At 40.2% G+C, this 24,612-nt stretch overlaps 1 protein-coding gene across 1 annotated transcript in view; it reads left to right on the plus strand.

The window, feature by feature from the left end:
* The first annotated feature begins 416 nt into the window (after window positions 1-416).
* The window catches only part of LOC122548393 (pleckstrin homology domain interacting protein), a 168,308-nt gene continuing 144,112 nt past the window's right edge, over window positions 417-24,612 (plus strand). The window contains exon 1 of the mRNA XM_043686970.1: window positions 417-573. Within this exon, the coding sequence (XP_043542905.1) occupies window positions 490-573 (84 nt within the window). The 5' untranslated portion in view covers window positions 417-489. The remainder of the gene's footprint in view (window positions 574-24,612) is intronic.

Raw genomic sequence — 24,612 nt, forward strand, 5'->3', positions numbered from 1 at the left:
GAAATGATTGTTATTGCAGTGCTGTAGGATTTTTGTAAACTGAAGAGTGGACATTGATCTCTGCCTGACTCTTTGTTGAAATTTGAAACAAAATTTTAATTTTGATGTTGTTGAAGAGACCACATGAGGAACTGTGTTCTAACCTCAGTGGTGTAAGGTTTGTTTTACGGTAGTAACTTCAAGATCAATTTAAAACACATCGCATTTCCTTTAGTAAGCAGTGCAATGGTTCTTTAGTTTTTTGGAGTGTAAACTTTTTCTTCTACGTCATATGCTTAACTGGAGCCATTATAAATGTAAGAGAATTTGTTGTGGCAATTGTGGTGTCTTTCTGCTCCACAACATGCACTATTTTTAAAGAAAATTTCTCCTGTCATTTGCAGACTATAAATGTGCTTTTTCTGATTTGCAGTGGATACTATTCGGGCTCGGCAACTTACGGGGAGCTTTCGACTCAGTCAACTTGTTCCAACTGCTGTGTATCTACATATGAAGATGCACAAACGAATACTGGGGCACCTATCATCTGTTTACTGTGTTACGTTTGATCGAACAGGGAGGAGAATATTTACTGTGAGTTTCTATTAACTTTCCCTTTGAAAAGTCTTATGTATTTTTCTCCTCTATTACAAAGTTGAATATTGTTTTTGAAGTTTTTTAAAATGGCACCAAGGTTAGTTTCCCTTTAAAATAACAACATGCTGTACAGCATCCTTCCCCATAGATTGGTTACAGTCTGTAACGCCAAGGGATGTTTCTCATAATTCTCTATCACAATAATTCAATTTATTGTTGAGATTCTTAGTGAGTGTCCTGTAACTTTACAGGTTTTAAATTTTGTCAAAATTAAGTATTTACTGATTTAAGTATTTTGGGGGAGGAATAATATGAAAAATTCTCATGGCTGACATCATAGAATAGAATCCCTACAGTGTGGAAGCTGGCCATTCAGCCTATCAAGTCCACACCGATCCTCTGAAGACCATCCAACCTGGATCCACCCCTTACTCTATCCCTGTAACCCTGCATTTCCCATGACTAGTCCACCTAGCCTGCACACCCTGGACACTGTAGGCAATTTAGCATGGCCAATCCACCTAAACTGCACATCTTTGGACTGTGGGAAGAAGCCAGCTCATCAGGTGGAAACCCATGCAGACATGGGGAGAATGTGCAAACTCTACATAGACAGTCACCTGAGAGTGGAATTGAACCTGGGTCCCTGGTGTTGTGAGGCAGCAGTGCTAACTACTGAGCACCAAGCCACCCCATCACCTGAGTTTCACGGAATCAATGTGGTTACAACATTTTAGAAGGCCATTTAGCCTCCTGAGTTGAAAGTGTGGTACTGGAAAAGCACAGCAGGTCAGACAGCATCCAACAAGCAGGAGAATCGACGCTTGGGAATTCCTGATGAAGGGCGTATGTCTGAAATGTCGATTCTCGTGCTCCTCTGATATTGCCTGACCTGCTGTGCTTTTCCAGCACCACACTCTCAACTTTGATCTCCAGCATCTGCAGTCCTCATTTTTTTTTTTCTCCCATTTGGCCTCCTGAGTTTGGTCTAATTCTTTGATGGTGGCAAATCTTAAGTCATTCTTTTCTGCTTCCTGTAACACTCCCATCTCTAACTTGATTACAACTCCCAGCTGTCAATTCAGCTTAAGACATTTCATATTGAAACTGCTTTATTTGACCCCTAAAATTCTACCTCCTGTTGCCCCTTACGTTTCCCCTTTGGTTATGAAGTACTAAACCTCGCTTTTATCACTTTGAAAATATATATTTATTCAACAATCTCTTTTCTCGTCTCTTTTTCCATCCTCCTTAAACTAGATTAACTAAGTTACAGTTAGAGTCCATATTCTCAATCACATTTGGGGTTGCAGGCATATCATTTCCTAGCACCTGCTGTCTCTTTGAGCTCCAACAGAATTGACTTTTAATGTCTTTCTTTGTGATCAGCATAGTGCATCAAATTCCTTCAAGTTCTTACTCTTTCTGGCAACTTGTGTAATTCTCAAAGCATCTTCCACTTTGTGAAATTCATCCACTACCCAGCCATCAGTAAATCCTTTAGCTGCTACTCCACATCTTCTAGAACTTCTCTTTTCAGTCACTTTCAAAATGTCTTTTCCGTTGTGATGTCATGTGCCCCTCAACCCCTCTCTTCCCTTCTTGCTTGGCATCCTTTACCCTGTTAAGTGTTCTAAGACCTGACTATACTTGTGGTTTGTTGTAGAGATACTTTTTTTTAGAAATGACAGCTGTGCCCCATGATGCACCTCTTTGAAAAACTTAAATACAGATAATTTGATGTTGTAAAGAAGTAAGAGCTTTAGTATGCATCCTTAATCAGATAACAGCAATGCACCATTTTGTTCTGTTTGATTTAAAAATACATGTTACTGGTTATGACTGCCCCTAGTTGTCACTTTGTATGCATGTAAAGCATATTATTTCTGAAATACCCATGAGGATTTAGAATTGAGTCAGTCTATGTTAATGCCTTCAGATACATTGCTTGTACAGTTCTAAATAAAGTTTTTGGTTGTTTGTTGGAGTTTTACTTTTCCTTCCTCCTTCTATGCTGGGAGGATTTTGCAGTGCTTCTTTTACTTTAGCAAATTATTGCCGAAATAAATTACAGAATGCAATAGAAAAATATTCATGTTTAGTAATAGTCATTTCTACATACATTTTGACAGGCTTACTGGAAAAGAAATTTCATTGAGAATAGAATTTACTTTAGGTTAAGCTCCTTCTGGTGAAAATATACAATTATTGACCTGTTTTAACCAAAGAAAGACTTCTGTTTCTCAGAAATGATTCTACAATAATCCATACATAATAAGTAATCTATTACTTAAAGAGGGATCTGAAGAGTTTTATGAACTTGTAAGCATAAGGTAGACAAGTGTTTGAAAAGGAGCATAAAAGGATTAGACTGGAATGTAAATAAAGATGGCACAGGTCCAGTTGATTGAATAACTACAACAAATTGAGCAAAAGGTTATTAATGCTGATTTAGATCAAACTTTTTAAACTATTTCATATATTTTGCAAGTTAAATAATTTTACTGTCCCCATCTGAAGAAGAATGGACTTAGTAGAGCTAGAAGGGAGCACGAAAAAGCTTTAGTGGATAGGATTAAGGAAAACCCTAAGTCATTCTACATTTATGTGAGGCCAGAGTGAGGATAAGGCCAATCAGGGATAATGGAGGGAACTTGTGCCTGGAGTCCAAGGAATTAGGGAAGGTCCTTAATGAATACGTTGCTTTCGTATTCTCTACTGAGAGGGACCTTGATGTTTGTGAGGATAGCGTGAAACAGGCTAATATGCTTGAACAGGTTGATGTTAAGAAGGAGGATGTGCTGAAAGTTTTGAAAAGCATAAGGAAAGATAAGTCCCCTGGCCAAGACTGGATGCACCAAGGGTACTATGAGAAGTGAGGGAAGAGATTGCTGCACCTTTGGCAATGATCTTTGCGCCCTCACTGTCTACTGGAGTAGTACCAAATGATTGGAAGGTGGCAAATGTTATTCCCTTGTTCAAGAAAGGGAATAGGGATAATCCTGGGAATTAATGACCAGTCAGTCTTGCGTCTGTAGTGGGCAAATTATTGGAGAGGATTCTGAGAGACAGAATTTTATTACTTGGAAAACCATAGTTTGATTAGAGATAGTCAGCGTATGTTTGTGAGGGGCAGGTCATGCCTCACAAGCCTTATTGAATTCTTTGAGAATGTGACAAAGGTAGAGCAGTGGATCTGGTGTACATTGATTTTAGTAAGCTTTTTGATAAGGTTCCCCATGGTCGGCTCATTCAGAAAGTAAGGAGGCATGGGATAGAGGAATATTTGGCTGTCTGGATACAGAATTGGCTGGCCCATAGAAGACAGGGTGGTAATAAATGGAAAGTATTCAGGCTGGAGTTTGATGACCAGTGGTGTTCTGCAGGGATCTGTTCTGGGGCCTCTGCTGTTCGTGATTTTTATAAATGACTTAGATGAGGAAGTGGAAGGGTGGGTTAGTAAATTTGCTGTTGACACAAAGGTTGGTGGAATTGTGGGTAGTGTGGAGGGCTGTAGTGGGTTGCAATGGAACATTGACAAGGTACAGAATCTGGCTAATAAGTGGCAGATGATGTTGAACCTGGAAAAGTATGATGTGATTCATTTTGGAAGGTTGAATTTGGAAACTGAATACTGGGTTAAAAGCAGGATTCTTGGCAGTGTGGAGGAACAGAGTGATTTTCTGGTCCATGTCCATAGATCCCTCAAAGTTGCCACCCAAGTTGATAGGGTTGTTAAGAAGGCGTATGGTTTGTTGGCTTTCATTAGCAGGGGGATTGAGCTTAAGAGCTGCAAGATTATGCTGTAATTCTGTAGAGCCCTGGTTAGACCACACTTGGTATATTGTGTTCAGTTCTGGTCGCCTCACCATAGAAAGAATGTGGAAGCTTTAGAGAGGGTGCAGAGGAGATTTACCAGGATGCTGCCTGGACTGGAGGGCATGTCATATGAAGAAAGGTTGGGGGAGCTAGAGCTTTTCTCATTGGAGCAAAGAAGGACAAGAAGTGACTTGATAGAGGTGTACAAGATGATGAGAGGCATAGATAGATAGAGTGAATAGTCATGGACCTTTTCCCATGGCGGAAAGGCTGTCATGAGGGAACATAATTTAAAGGTGATTGGAGGAAGATTCGGGGGAGATGTCAAAGGTTGGTTCTTTACACAGAGAGGTGGGTGTGTGGAATGTACTGCCAGCACTGGTAGTAGAGTCAGATACATTAGGGACATTTAAACGACTCTTGGATAGGCACATTGATGATAGTAAAATGAAGGGTATATAGATTAGTTTGATCTTGATGTTGTACTGACATTTATCCTACTCTGAGGGCCGAAAGGCCTGTACTGTGCTGTACTGTTCTATGTTCTGTGATCGATGTTCTATTAACCCAAATGTGTATTATAGAGCAAACCATATAAACTAAATTTCTGCAAAATTGTACACTAGCGCTGTGTAATATATTTATTTCAGAAAAAAATTCAAATGCTCCTATCAAATGTGCAGCAAAAAATTAGTTTGTTTTGAATATAAGTTTGTAGGGTTCAGTTGCTTCTCTTGATTAGCTTTCTGACTGATATCTGGTCTGGAAAGACAGCGAAGTAGTGACAAGATATATTGTTTTGCTGCTTCTATTATGGGAACAGTATTTTGCTAGTAGGTAATGTTCTTTAGCTTTATTGAAAATGAAAGAACCTAAAGATAGAAAAGCTGCACAGATTCTCAATATATTATCAGTTTTGGCTTCATTTTATTTCTTAATTTTGCTTGATTTAAAATGACATGCTGCTGAGAAAGAGATATAAATCTAGACATGTTGCTATTTTTCATCTTTTCTAAACACAACTCAAAATCAACAAGAGCTACAACAAAATGTAGGATCTCATTTGTCACTTTCTTTTCATGAAAACAAATACTTCTTCAAATAAAAGTATCTAATTATTCTGCTGTTCTGGACTCCAGATAAGTACTTTTCTGCATATGGCTGCAAAATAGATAATTCCCTCAAACTTGCATTGAAACTTGTAGTATGCTGTTTATAGGTAATTAGTACAGTTCACAATGTACCGAGGCATCTTTTCCATTAGAGAAAAACAATTGGTTATATATAGTTTGAGGAGTACCATGCTGCAAACCCGGGGGAAGTTGAGGTGGGCCTCCATGAACTAGCATTGCCAATGTGTGGTTTGAACCTGCACCTTTGGCATAATTCTGAATCACACATAGCCATTTAGTCAACTGAGTTAACCAACATCCAGTGTTCTTCATGAGGAATTTAATATGTTGAGAAATTATGATTCTATGAAATGTTTACGAAGATGTGACAAATTAGGATATATTGCTATGTTTATGGGCTAATGGAAACTTGATATTTACTTTGGGATCTATGGGGAAAATATTATCTAGCTTGAAGGTGAAATTGCAGAAATCTCAGAAGGCTGTGCAATTTATTAGCAAATAACACAAACTGCCCAGGAGATTGTGTAATCAAGCTATATCATCCTAACCACACCTTCAGATTTTATTCAGTCTGTAAAACATGTAAGGTTTTCTTGACAAAAGCCTTGACATTTCGCTGCTATGCTTTTTAAAAAAAAAAGATTTTCACAGGACTTGAATTTAGCATTTGCTCACTAGGAGACTAATAATGCTCCTAAGTGTTCAGATAGTCAGCTAGGTTAATGCTCCAAACTGTCAGAGATGGAATATTATAGTGAGGGACAAACTTTGATTTGTCATTACAGCCACAGGTGACATACAACTTGAAGGTCAGTTGTTTGCTAGTAGAACTGTTCTCATTAGCTGCTGTACATGGGGATACTCCACAGCTTTTATGTCCTATTGAAGCAGAAGGAGAAGTTACTACATGCAAATTTGCTGAGTTTTTCTTTCAAACCCTTATTTTTATTGGAACCTTTGTAACCATTTGTTCTAACAATCGTCACAGGGGGTGGCTAACATAGCTTTAAATGGAAAGCTGGGGAGGAATTGTTGAAGTAGGATTGGCCATTGCCCAAATGTGATTTATCTTTTATTCCCTTTTTCACCGCCTTCATAGAATCCCTATAGTGTGGAAACAGACTCTTCGGCCCATCAACTCCACACTGACGATCCTCCGAAGAGTATCCTAACCAGACCCATTTCCCCTACCCATATTTACCCCTGACTATTGCATCTAACCTACACATCCCTAAACTATATGGATAATTTAGCATGGCTTATTCAACTAACCTGCACATCTCTGAACTGAGGAAACTGGAGCACCCGGAGGAAACCCGCGCAGACACTGGGAGAATGTGCAAACTCCACACAGACAGTTGCCCAAAGCCGGAATTGAACATGGAGTCCCTGGCGCTGTGAGGCATCAGTGCTAACCACTGAGCCACCATGCTGCCCTTGATTTAAATGCTCAGCTGCAGGCAATCATTATCAGGCTAACTTTATTTACATTTTCTCAACAATAGGGCAATATAGCAAATTGCTTAGGTCTTGCAATGTACTTGCTCCTGACTTGAAAAATGGCTTAGACAATAAAGTGTACAATGATACACGTATCTGAGTTCCAGAATACAATATGATAAAACCAACATCAAAAATACTTGAAAACTTAACACATTGGTTTGTGTACTTGTTTTTACTGCAGACATAACTGAAAGATATATAGGGCAATCTGGATTATCCAAATGAGATGGGCGGGCACTTTCATTCGGATAATTGATTATTTGGTTAATTGATTCAATGCCTCTCCTCTGAGGCTCGGAGTTTTCCTCGCTCTGCCTGCCTTGCTCCCTCTCTCTCTCTCTCTCTATCTCTATCTCAGGGTTTGTTTCTGAGCAGACACACAGTTGTGTGTAAGGGACCTGAAGTGTTGCTGAAGTCTCCTGCACCCTGACTCCATCTGACACCCCCAACCCTGCCCCCATCTGACACTTCCCAAGCCTGCCTCCAACCCCGCCTCCGGTCTGCCCCCCACCCTGCCCACCCCCGTCTGCCCTGACCCACAGTCGGCCCTGCACCGTCCCACCACCGCGCCATGGCAGCCAGACTGGACACCAACAGTGAGACTGGTGCTGCCTTTTGGGGATGAGTCCCCAAATAACACGCACAGGCAGGCGCACATGCACGCAGCCACACAGTGTTTTACTGCAATGTTTTGACAAGTTCCAACTTTGCCCTGTACGGAGCAATGTTGGGTAGATTACCTGCGGAAGTGAGTTGCGGTTTAGGGTACAGCCCTGTGTAGAGCTCAGGGAAAGTGTGGATAGAGGGCGGGCAGTCAGTCATTTGGAGGCGGTGCCGAGGCTCCCATCGATGTCCAGGACTGTTTTTGGCAACATTTCAGTAAACTGAGTTCGTTTTTAATCACTGTAAACAAAAGGCATGATCAATGTTGGCAACATCTGTTTGATGTAATCTTAGCATCGGGACCTTGAAATCTCCTTCAGGCAATCTGGTATTCGGATAATTGATATTCAGATAATCGAGGTTCCTCTGTACATGGCCAATACAGCTAGAGAACAAATGAACAAGAAGCAGGGGAGGTTTCATTCACTCTTCAATCTTGCTCCACCATTTAATGAGATTATGGCTGATTACATAAGCATATTTACAAAAAAGCTTTCCTTAACACCAGTGTATATTTAAAACAAATATGATCATTTAACTATACATAATGAAAAGAGCAACTTCTTTCTCCTTACATACTTGCAATGAAACTAATTTTTTTCCCCCTTCTGTGTTGCTGCTTCCAATTCCATTAGCTTGACTATATCCTCTCAATATCTCTGACTTTATCATGCCTGAATGTTGACTTTGATCAACTCCACTTAATGCTTGGGACTGTGACATTATTTGATTTGTCTTAGACAAAGATCCTGGCTATTTTTTCTCTATACTCTCTGTGATACCTGCAAACTTCAGGCTTTTCTGGCTTTCATCTTGGCTTGTTGGGGGAATCTGGAATATAGGTGGGCTCTTGTGTTCTCCTTTTACCTGATTTCCGCTGTCAAGCAAATAATCAACCTGACCCCTACTGAATCTGTCCCCAGTTTTCCCTTCACATGTAAATACACTTTGTCTCTGTACAACATCACTAAATACCTAGATTTCCTCAGCTTGGCGTAATGGCTGACATTCATTGGGCCTGTTTTCCTCTTTCTTTGGTATCAGTGTCAGTTTTAAGCAAATTAGACATTGTCCTTTTTCGAATAGTACTGCTGAAGTGAGCAACCTGTTGCAGTCTGTGTAAGAAGTTGGCAACACTTTTTGAATTTCCTACTCCATACCAGGGTCCTTCTATGATAACAACACCTTTAATGTTACATCAAACGCCGTCCTTGCTCCATTGAAATTGCACTCCCTGTGGGCTGGCGTCCAACACCTTTTATACTGCACCATTAAAAAGCTGTTGGCAATGGTATCCTGGAATTGGGTTCAATTGCCATGATTCTCGTCAGCCAGATTCTATTCTAACACACTCTGAGGCATGAATATCCAGTCCTACAAATTGGGTCCAGACCTCTTCTGATTCACCGATTTCACTCTGTGTGGCTTCAGCACTTTTTAGATGAAAGTGTAAGATCAGTCAGTGTTCTTGCTTTTGTTCTGCTGACACCCTCTGCTGGAGGTGCAGTTGCATGGGCATGCTGCTTGTGATTGAGTCACCTGCTGACAAATTTGCACATGAAGAATGAACTTGAGTGAGTGCTAAAGAAGTTATCCATAAAACATGGTAGAGGATACAGGAGTGAGCAGCTTGGTGAGGGGGAAAAAAAAGTTTTAGGGTAATCATCACTAGGGTGACTCAGACAATGTATATAATTTGTAATGAAGTTCTGCATTTAATATTTGTGTAGGATGCAGATAATTTTCTTATAAACAAGCACTGACATTTTCTGGCTACATAATCTGCTCTAATTTACATCGTCAAAGGAGCAGTTGTGTATTATGTGAATATGTACTTTATGCAAAAATATTCAGATTTGGTGAGTGCTTGTTATAGTTTTAAATGACAGGGTGTTATATGAATGTATTGTGAGGGCTAAATCTATGCAAACATCTTGAATGTCTTTTTTTTGTGTTCGTGTTTATTGCTAAAGAATACAAAAGTTGATTGTGGCTCTTTACCAGTTAGTTATTTCTGGTCAGTGATGAGTAGAATATAATATTGGATGACCCAAATGCTTGTCAGGAATCTGACTTGTAGGTTATCCTGCATTCTGTGTTTCCTGTATGCTATGTCCAGCTATAATTCAGCGTGATCAAAATTTAACTTCTTAAATAAAAAAAAATATAAACAGTTTTTGTATACTAATTCATGTGATGTGGGCAGCACTGGGCAGGTCAGTATTCAATGCTCATCTCTAATTGCCCCCCCCTCCCCAAACTGAGTGTCTTGCTTGGACTATTTCAGATAGCAGATAGCAGTTAAGAAGTTACCACAATGCCTGATCCTGATGCCACATTTACTTCCCTCAAAGTTTTTATGACAATCATCAGTGGTTATGTAGATTTTAATTCTAGATTTTTATTAAATTCAAACTTCCACATCTGCCATGGTGCGATGTAAATCTATGTCCCCAAGTCATCAGCCTGGAGTTCTGGTTTGCTAGACCAGTGACATGACCATGATGCCACCCACTCCCACATTAGTAATGTCATACTGCAATTACCGAGAGAGAAACTGTAATCCAAAATGCAAGTTGCTGAAGGTGGATATTAAAATTGTAACTGAATTCTACTCCTCATTTACATACTAGGGACCTCAGTGACATTGGTGGTAGTAATTTATTTTACTTCCCACTGTATTTGCTTGGAATCTTTCACACATCATAGCTTTAAGTATCTCTGCTTACGCATGGAGAAGTAGCTAGCTGACTCACAATAACATGCTCATGCTTTCACTCTCTCTGAAGCATTTTGCGACTTTTAATGAAACCATGTCCAATGTATAGGGAACAATAAAGTGCCATATTGAATGATATAGCACTGTAAGAGGCCATTTATATTTTGCGTATCCTAGTTCTGTGAAAGGGTTATCATATTAATCCTACTACCTTGCTTTTTTGGCATACCTTGCAAGTTTTTCTGTTCTGAGTACAGTATTTATCCAGTTCCCTTTTGAAAGTTAATACTGAAGCTGCTCCTGACACCAGTTGTGTGTTCCAAATTATAACAACTTGCTGCGCAATTCTCTTTTTTAAACTCGTGTCACCTCCTGGTTCTTTTGTCAGTCGTCTTAAATCTGCATCCTGTAGTTACTGACCCACCTGTCACTAGAAGATTTCAAATTGCTGAAGGTTTGTCATTACACTTCTGAGTATAGCAAAGGACAGCTTTGAAGAACATTATGAAATTATAGTCAGATGGGTGATCAAATGGTCTGTTGAACATCTGCCAGAGTTTAACTTTTCAACTGGAATGATGTATTTTTCCAGTCACATTTGCTTACCCTCCATATCAATATTGTTCTGTAAAATAAAATATTCCTCTTGAATGTTATAGACATTGCCATGACAGCTATTTGTGATGAAGTATTCCATGTTTTATGAATTTTCTATTTAACCTTTGCTATTTGCCTATTTATTGTTCAACAGTATTCGTTCTTCTCCCCTTATTTATCAATTTACTAATTTGAAAACTACCAGTTACTGTACACAATAACATAATTTTGAAAACATCTCCATTCTCCAGTGAAGTTGTTTTGTTTTAAGAAAAAGTCCAACATTTTTCATTGCTAGTCTTCATGACTAGAAGTCCTTACTCCAGGAATCAATTTTGTGACTCATCCCTAATTATTCCGTGGTTTTTGAACCCATGCCATATTATGTACAAAAATGTATTTTGAATTTAAATGGACTTGAGCAACATGGGTTGAATAGACAAAGCAAAGAATAGCAGTAAATATATATATTGGACATGGATAAGGATATTTACAGGAATCTGCTGCACATGTCAGTAATATTATTTTGCATTTTTACAAATAATTTGGACATAGAAACAAGAAACATAGAAAAGTTAATACATAGAAAGACGTTGCAGCACATCATGTTTGTGCTGACTAAATAAACTAGCCAACTATTCTAATCCTACTTTCCAGCTTTAGGTGCATTTTCAGGTTTCTTTTAAATTACATGGGCTGAAGGCTTCTATCTCACCACCAAACTGGGGAATGAATTCTAGACATCCACTGTCCTCTAAAGGTTTTTCCTCATGCATTTTCCTCATGCCTCCTTTAGTTCCTCTGCAATGAACCTTAAATCTTGTGCCTCTGGTAATTGACATTGCTGCTAGGGGAATCAGATTTTCCCTGTCTATTTATCACCGTGCTTTTTTATTTGCATACCACGATTAGGTCACCTCTCTGTTTCCTCTGTTCTAAAGAAAACAATCCTAGCCTATTCTATCTTTCTTCAAAGCTTCATTCTTAAGCCCTGGCAAAATTATTTTAAATCCTCTTGTACCCTTTCTAATGTGGTGACCAGGGTAGTGTACATGGCTCCACAACTAATGTCTTCTACTGTTCCGGCATCACATCCCTACTTCTGTATTCAGTACCTTGCCTAATTAAGTAAAGCATCGCATATGCCTTCTTTATCATCTAAGTGGCTGTCCTGCTACTTTAAGAGACCTGTGCCCATACACACTAGCAGCTGCATTTCCTGTTTATTGAGTATTCCCTTCCTTTATCCCTCCCCAAGTACACAACCTTTCACTCAATCCAATCATTGGTATAATTCTGCAGTCAGTAACCATCTCTTTACTGTTGCCAAGCTGTTTAATGTTCGTGCCATCTGCAAAATTCTGAAATCGTTCTTCCCACCTTTTGTGGGTGGCACAGTGGTTAGCACTGCAGCCTCACAGCGCCAGAGACCCGGGTTCAATTCCCGCCTCAGGCGACTGACTGTGTGGAGTTTGCACATTCTCCCCGTGACTGCGTGGGTTTCCTCCGGGTGCTCCGGTTTCCTCCCACAATCCAAAAATGTGTAGGTTAGGTGAATTGGCTATGCTAAATTGCCCGTAGTGTTAGGTAAGGGGTAAATGTAGGAGAATGGGTCTGGGTGGGTTATGCTTCTGTGGGTCGGTGTGGACTTGTTGGGCCGAAGGGCCTGTTTTCACACTGTAGGTAATCTAATTCTAATTCAAGTCTAATTTACTAATATATACCACAAACAACAAAAGGCCCAACACTGAACTCTGTGAAACACCATTGAAAACTGCTTTCCATTTGCAAAAATATCTGTCCACAAATTCCCAATTTTGGATTCTACTTACCACATTCTCCTTGCATGGGCTTTAATTTTTCATGTGGCACCTTTTCAAATACCCTAATAAAATCCATGCAGATAACTTCTATCCACTGGACTCTGCTCATCACTCCTTAATCCTTCCTAAAAAGATAAACTATTTTGGTATAACATTCATTCCCTTTACAAAACCATGCTGACTTTTCCTGCGGTATGAGTTTGGGAATTTATCTGGACTTTCCAATTGACAGTTAATTGTCTATCAATATTGATTCTAATAATTTACCCAACTCTGAGGTTATTCTGACTAACCCATAATTATTTGGCCTATCTCTTTTATCCTTTTTGAATAATGGGGGTCAGTTAGCTCAATTGGCTGGTTAGTTGGTTTGTAATGGAGAGTAATTGCAATAGCATAGATTTAGTTCCTGCATCAGCTGAGGTTGTCAAGAAGGTACTGCTTTCTCAACCTCACCCCTTGCCTGAGGCATGGTGACCCCCAGGTCAAGTTTATCACCAGTGTGTCTCATGCTCGCTTTCTCTCTCTCTCTCACTCTCTCACTCTCTCACTCTCTCACTCTCTCACTCTCTCACTCTCTCACTCTCTCACTCTCTCACTCTCTCACTCTCTCACTCTCTCACTCTCTCACTCTCTCACTCTCTCACTCTCTCACTCTCTCACTCTCTCACTCTCTCACTCTCTCACTCTCTCACTCTCTCACTCTCTCACTCTCTCACTCTCTCACTCTCTCACTCTCTCACTCTCTCACTCTCTCACTCTCTCACTCTCTCACTCTCTCACTCTCTCACTCTCTCACTCTCTCACTCTCTCACTCTCTCACTCTCTCACTCTCTCACTCTCTCACTCTCTCACTCTCTCACTCTCTCACTCTCTCACTCACTCACTCACTCACTCACTCACTCACTCACTCACTCACTCACTCTCTCTCTCTCACACACTCTCTCTCTCTCACACACTCACACACACTGTCTCTCTCTTTTCTCTCACTGTTTCTCTCGCTTGCTCTCTTGTGCTCTTGCACCTTCTTGCTCTCGTTTCATTCTGCTCCCTCTTGCCCTCTCCCTGAGATTAGCCCTGTGGTCCTCTGGGACTATGGCAACTTTACCTTTTTTGCACCACTTGAAGAGAACTAGAGTCTAACGCTTGCAAGGTGCATGTTTAAATGAGGTAGAGGAACAAAGGGATGCCCAAATCGCTGTCAGCATGGAATTTTATGTCCATTACCAAACATGGCTTGATAATGCCACCAGTGACCAAGCTGACTAAGTCTTAAAGTAGAGCTTAATATTGGTCACAGTTTCAATGTAATTCCGCTGAAAGAAGAGAAAAGAACATCCAGAAAGTCCAAATATAATAGCATGGATTTCAAAATGGACACTCTTCCTTCATTATCTTTATGGAATTCTTTTGAAGAGATTCTGGAGAGAGAATGTAACATTAATGCAGTACATTTACTTGTCAGTAGACTTTTGGTTGGGGGTCCTGTAATAGATTAGTGAATATGGTCATAGACCGGTAAATTTGGTGAGAGAATGTGAATGGGGGACAAATGGCAGAATGGATTGCTAGCTGGTTTTAAGACTGAAAGCAGGAATTGAGAGTAAAGGGTATACAAAAAGGTTTGAAACTCTTTTCTACAAGAGTCAGTATTGGGCATGCTGTTTTCCGCAATTTAAGTTCATAACTTGGACTTTGGAATCAAAAATAATGTCTAACTTTATAGCTTATTTTAACATTGGTGTTCGAGTAAATGAACAGACTGAAGTCAGTATTGGGGAGGACTTCAACAAATAAACAGAGGACAATAATGAACATGCAGAATAGGCAAACAATTGACAAATGAAGCTCAACAACAGATAAATGTGAATAGTGGATTTTGATAGGAAAATAAGAAAATCACTCGTTACGGAAAGTGCAAGTCTAAATGAGGTAGAGGAACAAAGGGATCTCTGAGTACACAAAAAACAGTTATTTAAAATTGTGCTGCAGGTCAACAAGGTCACTTTTAAGAACACAAACAAACCCAACATTAGGTGTGTTTTCTGGCGAAATAGAATTAAAATGTAGGGAAATTATACTAAACCTGTATTAAATCTTTATTCAATCACACTCAATCATATGTGATTAGAGGATTATTATAATTATCATCATTATTGGAAGGATATTGAGGTGCTGGAGAGGGTGGAGAGAACATTTAGTAGAATTATACCAGAAGTGCATGGGAATACACTTGAGGCAAAAATTGACAGGCTAAGCTGCTGCTTCTCTAGAAAAGAGAAGGTTGAGAGGTGACCATCTTTAAAATTTGAAAGTTTTGAGTAGAGTGGATACAGGTAAAATATTTCCGGTGTGGGAAGAGCATAAGTAAAAGTCATTAATGTAAATGGGATGGTCACAAAAAACTTCCAAATGACAACTCAGCAGCAACTTCTTTACCCAAAAAATGGCAAGAATGTGGAACTTGCTATCACAAGGTGGCTGACACAATAGTATTGGTGCATTTGAAGGGAAGCAAGGCAAATGAATGAGGGAGAAGGGATTAGAATCTTGCAATGATTGCTGTGGAATACTGGGTGGAAGATCTGGTGGAGCATAAACTCCAGCATTGTTGACTGAGGCTAAATATTTTTATATATAATGTGTAACTACCAGATTAGACCTATGGCAGAAGGAGAGAGAATAACTATCAATGGTGATGTCAGTGACCAAGTCTGATTTTGCTTTAAGGATACTACCAACTGTGTTGTGGTTCACTATTGTATTGAGAAAGGCTCTGAACTGAGGCAGCACCTCAAAACTGGTTCATAATACATCAACAACAGGAGAATTGCAACCCACTGCAATCTTTAACCTGGTCATTATAATTTTCACTTCTTCAGTCACTATCAAATAAGATGACTGACCCTGATTCAATAAGGATTAGAGACATATGCTAGGGGTGGCACTAGATGTACTTGAAAATGAAATCCTGACCAATATTACATGCATTCTGAAAAATAGAAGCAACATGCTATTGACAAAGCAAATGTGTCCCACAGTGAACAGATCAGACCAAAGCTCAGTAATCCTGAAGCATCCAGTTGTAAGTTACATTGGACAGTTGAGCTATCTGGGTAGAGGGAGCTCCATGATCTTTCCCATTCTCAACAATGATGTAGCCCAGCATGAGTGGAAAGGAAGATTAATAAACAGTGAGTAATAGAGCAGCTCAAAGACCGAGTGTCCTGCAATGTGTGACTCATCTCCTGGACATATCACTATTCCGTCACTTCTGTTGGTTCACCGTATTGGAAACTGAGTTTACTTCATAAGATGCAGCTGCTCAAGAAGGAAGCCCATCACCAGCTTGGGGTTTATAAATACTTACTTTGCCAGCAACACCAGATACCAAGAATAATGTTTAGAAAAAAGTAGTTGTTTTGTCCTTGATTTTTTTTATTGTTCATATTGGAAAAAACGTGGAGTCAATAAAACCTGTTCTGTGTAATACAACAGTAGCAGTAATGGAAGTAAACAATGGTTAAGCATTTGTAAATTAAACCAGAAATAATGCTGAGCCAATATAAGCTTATAAAAACAGTTTTTTAATTATTTCAGCTGATTCTTACTGAATTGTGAAACCAGTTGTTGAGTGGTATCTTCATAATTTGTTCACAGTGATAGGGTGGCATCATGGCTCAGTGGTTAGCACTGCTGCCTCACAGTGCCAGGGACACTGGTTCTATTCAGCCTCAGGTGACTGTGTGGAATTTGCACATTCTCCTTGTGTCTGTGTGCATTTCATCTGGGTGCTCTGGTTTCCTCCCACAGCCCAGAGATGTGTTGGTTAGGTGGATTGGCTATATTAAACTGCCCTTAGTGTCCAGGAATATGCAGGCTAGGTGAATCAGCCACGAGAAATGCAGGATTACAGAGATAGGGTAGAGGAATGGGTCTCATATCCTCTCTGGTGGACTTGATGGGTCAAATGGCCTGCTTCCACTGTAGGGACTCTATAATAAATGGAACAAAATCGTGAAAAGTGAAGTGAATGTTTCTCCCACTCTATTCTACACTTGTAACTAGAATACATATTGCAAGTTTCTATTGGTAGTCTATAGTGAATGCACAACTCGAATGGTGCAATGATTATGTCCTCTCCTATGGGTCAGAAGACCAGAGCTCCACTCCTATCTGCTTCAGCAGTTTGTCATAACACGTTTGGACAGGTTGAATTAAAAATTTTTTAGAATGCATCTGACCTTTGCCACAATATGATGTAGAATGTTAGAGAGCTGAAAATATTTAATTTGAAGTTCTGGAAACAAATACAAAAACAAAATTGGTAGTGGAGTGGACAGTGAGGAAGATTATCTCAGAGTACAATGGGACCTTGATCGGGTTGGCCAATGGGCTGAGGGGTGGCAGGTGGAGTTTAGTTTAGATAAATGTGATGTGCTGCATTTTGGTAAGGCAAACTAGGGGCAAGACTTACACTGTTATTGGTAGGGCTTTGGGCAGTGTGGTCAAACAAAGAGATGTAGGAGTGCAGGTGCATAGTTCGTGCAAGTTAGTAAAGAAGGCACTTTGCCTGTTTATCTTCATTGGTTTGTGCAGTTAGGGTAGTTGTGCATTTATTATGTTGCGTCTGTATAGGTCATAGGTTAGGCCAATTTTAGAATACAGAAGAACACCCATATCCGCAGATTCAATTTCCATAGTTTGTTATCTGGGATTTACCGCAGACTGAAAATATTACATGGAACATTCCCAAAATAATTCCAGGGGCTTCCAGGGAGGTAACGTTCCCATTTAGATGATGGGGTTCGCTACTATCTGCGGTTTTGGGTGGGTCTTGGAATGTATCACCTGTATACAATTCTGGTCTCTCTGCTATAGGAAAGATGTTAAACTTGAAAGGGTTCACAAAAGGTTTACAAGGTTGTTGCAGGATTGGGGGATTTTTGGGAGAGGTTGAATGGGCTGGGGATTTTTTCCCTGGAGCATCAGAGGCTAAGGGATGACCAATTAGTGGTTCATAAAATTGTGAGAGGCATATAAGAGGGATCTGTAGGGGAACTTTTACGTGCACAGGATGCCAGAGCTGCCAGAGGAGGTGGTGGAACTGAGTACAATGACAAAATTTAAAAGGCATCTGGATGGGTGTATGAATAAAGGAATAGGGCCCAAATGGTAGCAAATGAGAATAGGTCAGTTTAAGATATCTGGTTACTGCAGATGAGTTTAACTGAAGAGTCTGTTTCTCTGCTATCTAACACTGACTATACGTGCTTTAAATTGTGTCTTGACCTTTGTCCAGTCAACTTTGCTGATTATTGATATTGTGCTTAGAAAATGGGATCAAAATAAATTGGAAACTTCATATATGATGGTACATTGGGCATGTGGAGTGATCACAACAGATGTTGAATAATACAAGCTTAACAGTTGTGTCAGAATGTAGAGACTTGGGGCTGTATATGTGTTAGTCTTTGAAGGTATCAGGACAGGTTAATAGAGCATTTAAAACACATGGAATCTAGGGCTTTACACATAGAAGCAAAATCTACAAAAGCCACACAGTTAGGCAAAACCTGGCTAAAGTGAGTCCAGCCCCACCTAGAATATTGTGAGCAATTATGGGAAATATGTTTTATAAAAAGTCTTAATGACAACCTTGGAAAGGGCACTGAAGAGATTTACTGGAATAGTTCCAAGCCTGAGGACTAATGGACATGTGGATAGCCTGGAGATGCTGATGTTGCTCTCGGGTAAGAGGAGATTTAGTCGAGGTGTGAAAAGTCATGACTTGTTCAGATATAGTAAATAAATACAATAAATAAAGAAAGACTTTCTCAGAGATGACTGACTGGCAGAAGAACTGCATGTGACGTAAGGAAATGCAATTTTACTCCATGCATGGTTCAGATTTACATTGGACAGCTTCTATTTGTTGAATCTGTTTGCTCCCACCCTATCAGGCAATACAAAGAAAATAAGTGAACATCTGCAGAAGGGCAAAATAAACCAATAGACATATAGGGAAAGGGCTCATGTGAGCTAGGTAGTTATCTTAGGCAAGGGAGGAAATGACAGTGTCCCTGACCCAATTTGTTTAAATTGTCTCTGGCCACAGCAGAGGTGAGAGAAGGCCTGGGGGAAAGCTAATGTGGCTCGACTAGAACAAGAAGGGTGACAGACATAGACCATAGACTGTTGAGCCTCACATCAGTGGCTGGGAAACTGTTGGAGAAAATAATGAAGAAGAAAGTTAATCTCAATTTAGATGCCTGAAGTTTGATCATAGATAGCATAGTTTTCTCGGAGGGAGACCATGACTAATGAATTTGAATTTTTCAAGGTGGTGACCAGGTGTGTGGGTGAGGGTAGGGCAGTTGACAAAGTTTATATGGATTGTAGCAAGTCCTTTGGCAAAGTCCAACATGGAAACTGATAAAGAAAGAAAATGTTCATGGGATCTAGATTAATTTGGCATGTTGGATCCAAACTTAGCTTAGTGGCAGGAGACAGAGGGTGGTGGTAGATGTTTGTTTGTGTGACTGAAGGTCTGTGTTCAGTGGCATTCCATAGAATCGCTGCTGGGTCCTTTTATTATTTGTCATGTTATAAATGAGAATGTGTGTGTGGGGAAGAGCATGATGATAAGTAAGTTTGCTGATTACACAGTGTGGTTGGGCGGTTGACAGTGAGGAGGATGCTCTTAGTTACAGCAGAACAGTAATGGATTAGTCAGATGGGCAAATGGATGGCAGGTGGAATTTCATGCTGATGAAGAAGAGGTGATGCTCTTTGGATGAAGGAACAAGACCAGGAGGTAATCAGTGATGGCAGGACACGAGGAAGCTCAGAGGAACAGAGGGATCTTGGGTTGATCTACAGATCCCTGAAGGTGGCAGGACAGGTTAATAGTGTATTAAGAAGGCATACAGGCTGCTTGCCTTTATCTGTTGAGGCATAAATTATAAGGCGAGGGAGGTTATGTTGGAGCTGTACAAATCTTAGGTTAGGCCACACATGGAGTAGTGTGTGGAGTTTTGGTCACCATGCTGTAGGAAGGATGTGATTGCACTGGTGGGATTCACAAGGAGATTTGCCAAGATGTTGCCTGGGATGGAGTGGTTTGGCTAGGAAGAGAAGCTGGATAAGCTTGGGTTATTTTATTTGGAGGAATGAAGACCGAGGAAATTTATCCTGATAGAGGTGTATAAAAGTATGAGAGGCATTGACAGGGTGAATAGAAAGCAGCTGTATAACTAAGGAGTCTGTAACAAGTGAGCATAATTTTAAGATGAAAAGCAGGAGGTTTAGAAAGGATTGCCAGAAAATCTTTTCATGCAGATGGTGGTGGTTGTCTGAAATACATTGCCTGGGAGGTTAGTTGAGACAAATAACACTCAATCTTTAAAACGTACTTTGATGAATACTAGAATAAAGGTCACTGGACTTGGAACATTCTCTGTTTTCTCTCCACAGATGCTGCTAGACCTCCTGAGTTTCTCTAACTATTTGTGTTTTGCCATAGTTTGGATCTCTAGCACGTGCAGTTTTTTTTTGTTTTCACTGATGAGGATGGGGTTTTGTGGAGCTTCCCGGGAAGTTGTTAAATTGGCGACTGCTATTCGCAACCCGATGTGGCAAGTCTGCTGAATTTAGATCTGATCTGTTGCCCCATCTATCACTTGCTGCTTACGCTGTTTGGTGCGTAAGTGGTTCAGTGATGCAGCTTATTTCCTAAACCAGGGAGCATCTGTCAGCTTTGAGGCTCCAGTTGTTTGACACTCTGTTGTAGAAAATGCATGGATTGCTTAGTCATTTACATCAAGGGGAGGCAATTAAGTACCTCAGTACCATCAGTTTTTGGATTTATCTGCAAAGATAATTAGAATTATCCACTATTTTTGCTGCATTTGTTTTCTGATTTCTTATTACAAGTTCTGAACATGTCAGTTTGATAGATCCAGTATAGAGCAATTATGTTAAGGTTTTCTTTTAAAGAAAGGAGCACACATTATTTATCTCAGGGATTAGTGAGAGTGAGTCAGTATTCTGACTTTTCTCCTGTTTTCAAGGTTCTGAATGAGAGGCATTGTAATTGGATGAGTGTAGATTGGACTTTTTGTATGATATCCGAGGGGCAGGAACGTCAACGTTTTGGGCAAAAGCCCTTCATCAGGGCCTGAAATGTCAATTTTCCTGTTCCTCCGATGCTGCCTGACCTGTTGTGTCTTTCCAGCACCACACTCTCGACTCTGATCTCCTCCAGCTTCTGCAGTCCTCACTTTCGCCTGTTTGTATGATATGCCAGTGGTGATATTTGAGTAGTTGAGTTAATTTTTCTGACGTTTCAAAACAAAAGGTGAGAAATTCCTGTAATTATGCTAAATTGAATTTTAATAATTTTAGGGTGAGATGGTGGCATTGTGCTAATGTCACTGGACCGGAATCGGGAAGTCCAGGCTAATGTTTTAGGGACAAACATTCAAATCTCTTCTTGGCTGCTAGTGAAGTTTGAATTTGATTAATAAACCTGGTAGCCATCTGATTTGCTCTTGTGCTTAAGGGAAGGAAATGTACCATCCTTACCTGCCTTCATGTGCCTCCAGACCCACAGTATTGTGGTTGACTTTTCACTGCCCTCTGGGCAATTAGAAATGGGCGATAAATGCTGGCCTAGCAAGTGATGCTGACATCTAATGAATGAAAAACATAAAGCTAGTAACCATGACAACTATCATCAATTATGTAAAAAATCCAGGTGGTTCACTAATGTCTTTGAAGGAGGGAAATCTGCTCTCTTTACTTGGTCTGATCCACATGTGACTCCAGACCGACTGTGATGTGGTTGACTTTTAAGTGCTCTCTGAAAATGGTCCAGCAAACCCTTCAGTTCTTGGACAGTTAGGGGTGTGAAGAAAAACTGAGCCATTCACATGTCACAAAAGAATAAAGGAAGTAATACCAAGGATCTGTGAAAGCTTCATGGGTTGAGTGATTCTGGTGGTATCTTTGATTGCTGCTGGATTGTCTGCTGGATTTATATGCACCAGTCTTAGTTTACAGTAACAGTTATCATCCTGAGGGAAAGTGAATTCAAACAAAATTACTTTAAAAGTCAAGTTGCTGTTTCCCTCCTATTTTTCTAAGCATAGATATACTTGCTGTAGAATTACATCCTGGAACTTTTCAAAAAGGTGATAGAACATAGAATCTACAGGCCCTTAATGTGCTGGCCTTTTAAACTAGTGTGATCAAGTATGTGGGTGAGTGTACGGCAGTTGACATACTTTACATTGTAGTCAAGGTTAGAGTAGCGCTGGAAAAGCACAGCAGGTCAGGTAGCATCCAAGGAGCAGGAAAATCGATGTTTCAGGCCAAAGCCCTTCATCAGGAATCAGGATTTCTGATGAAGGGCTTTGACCTGAAACATTGATTTTCCTGCTCCTTGAATGCTGTATGACCTGCTGTGCTTTTCCAGCACTACTCTAATCTTGGCTGTAATCTCCAGTATCTGCAGTACCTACTTTCACATAGTTTACATTGTAGCAAGGCCTTTGCTACAATGTCTTTGCTACGTGGCCTTTGCTACATGGGAATCTGATAAAGAAAGAAAACATTCATGGGATCCAGATTAATTTGGCAAGTTGGATCCAAAATTAGCTTAGTGGCAGGAGACAGAGGGCAGTGGTAGATGGCTATTTGTGTGACTGAGGGCCAGTGTCCAGTGGCGTTCGATAGAAATGACTGCTGGATCCCTTTATTGTTTGTGATGCTCATAAGTGTTATGGATGAGAACATGTGTGGTGAAGGGCGTGATGATAAGTAAGTTTGCTGATTACACAGTGTAGTTGGGTAGTTGACAGTGAGGAGGATGCTCTTATGTTACAGCAGGACATTAATGGATTAGTCAGACAGGCAAATGGTGGAATTTGATGCTGATGAAAGAGAGGTGATGCACTTTGGGTGAAGGAACAAGACGAGAGTAATCGATGATGGCAGGATATGAGGAAACTCGGAGGAATAGAGGGATCTTGGTGTGATCTCCAGATCCCTGAAGGTGGCAGGACAGGTTAATACTAAGAAGACATACAGGATACTTGCCTTTATAATGTGAGGCATAGATATAAGAGGAGGGAGGTTATGTTGGAGCTGTACAAAACTTAGGTTAGGCCACACATGGAGTAGTGTGTGGAGTTTTGGTCATTATGCTGTAGGAAGGATGTGATTGCATTGGTGGGGTTCAAAAGGAGATTCGCCAGGATGTTGCCTGGGATGGAGTGATTTGGCTAGGAAGAGAAGCTGGATAAGCTTGGGTTGTTTTCTTTGGAGGAACGAAGGTTTAGGGAGTGTATCCTGATTGAAATGTAAGAGTATGAGGGGCATTGACAGGGTGAATAGAAAGCAGCTGTACAACTAAGGAGTCTGTAACAATTTTAAGATTATACAAATGAGCTAGCAGAATATATATAATGTGTAAGTTAACTGGTTTGTTCCTGTTGATTATGTTTGATTGGAATTTGAGGAGAGGTCTTAAAGAGTAACATCTAAAGTTGGTATCCTGTGGAATGTGGCCTGTTTGCCAATCCTCCCGGAATTGTTGGCTACTGGTGTTGGCTTCAGTATTTCAGTGGCCAAAGAAAGATTCTGGGAGATCTTTGCTCAATAATTCTAACATGTCACTCCCACCAAGAAGGGGAAAAAAGACTACCAATCCTGTTATAATGAAGCATTAACAAGTGGTGACATCTCATCCAGTGCAATGTCGTCTAATTAGCCTGGGATTGCAGAACAACTAGGTTCCTGTGGAGACTCTCTGTGGGGCAAACAACGTTATTCTCCTCTCTAGGAGGAGCTAAATGGAGAGAGAGAGTGGTTTTGAGCTAGTGTGACCCGACAAGGTGAGATGCATGCAGTGAAATTTCAGGAAGCAGCGCCGTGTTGCCTGAGTGTTAAGGTCACATCTGTGCTTCTGACCTCTTCTGGAGCCTCAGCATATACTGTTGAAGGCAGTATCTGCTGATTCCAGGCACCCCTGTCGATTGCGCATATGCAAGCCTGCTGGATGTGCATGGAACTGCATGTATCATTGAAGTGTGCCTCAATTCTGAAAAGTTTGGGAACCACTGTTCTAAAGCCCATAGTTGGTGATTGAGATCAGCAGTTTGGAGTTGTTGGTAAACTCCAAAGTCCATCTTCCATGGGGAGGGAAAGAAACTTCTAATATGACAATAGCATTTTACCGTGGAAAATTTTACATGTTTCCAAAGACTAAACAACTTCTAATAATTAGCTTATCAATGGCTGGAATCTCTGTTGTTGTGAAGGCTTTCATATTCAATAATCATTGTGGGCTTGAGTTTGGAAGGTTATGGGCATGTGGATTTTTTAATTTAAAAAATGTCAATGAAGTTTTAGCAAGACATTTCTTGGAAGTTGCATGTTTTGTAATAACTGCCTGTTTAATACAGGACCCCCCACCCCCACCCCGAATGGCCCTCTGAGCCTTTATTTTTGCTTTTGAGAACTAAGACTAATAGTGAAAAGTATTTTTTTCCTTCTAAGGTGAATCCCTGCAGAGAAAAATCTATTTTTCCTCTTTCACTTGTTTGTGAGAGTGCCTGTGAGTAGTGTAGGTTTATTTAGAGGGTAAGCATTTATATTTTCTTATTACAAAAAGGTGTGTTAAACAATTTCAGAATGACATTGAATAAGTTTTTTGTTCACAATACACCAAAAAATTGAGTTTACTGAAGAAATCTGGTTGATGGATTTTTTA

This window comes from Chiloscyllium plagiosum, chromosome 3, assembly GCF_004010195.1.
Source record: "Chiloscyllium plagiosum isolate BGI_BamShark_2017 chromosome 3, ASM401019v2, whole genome shotgun sequence".
Taxonomy (NCBI): Eukaryota; Metazoa; Chordata; class Chondrichthyes; order Orectolobiformes; family Hemiscylliidae; genus Chiloscyllium; species Chiloscyllium plagiosum.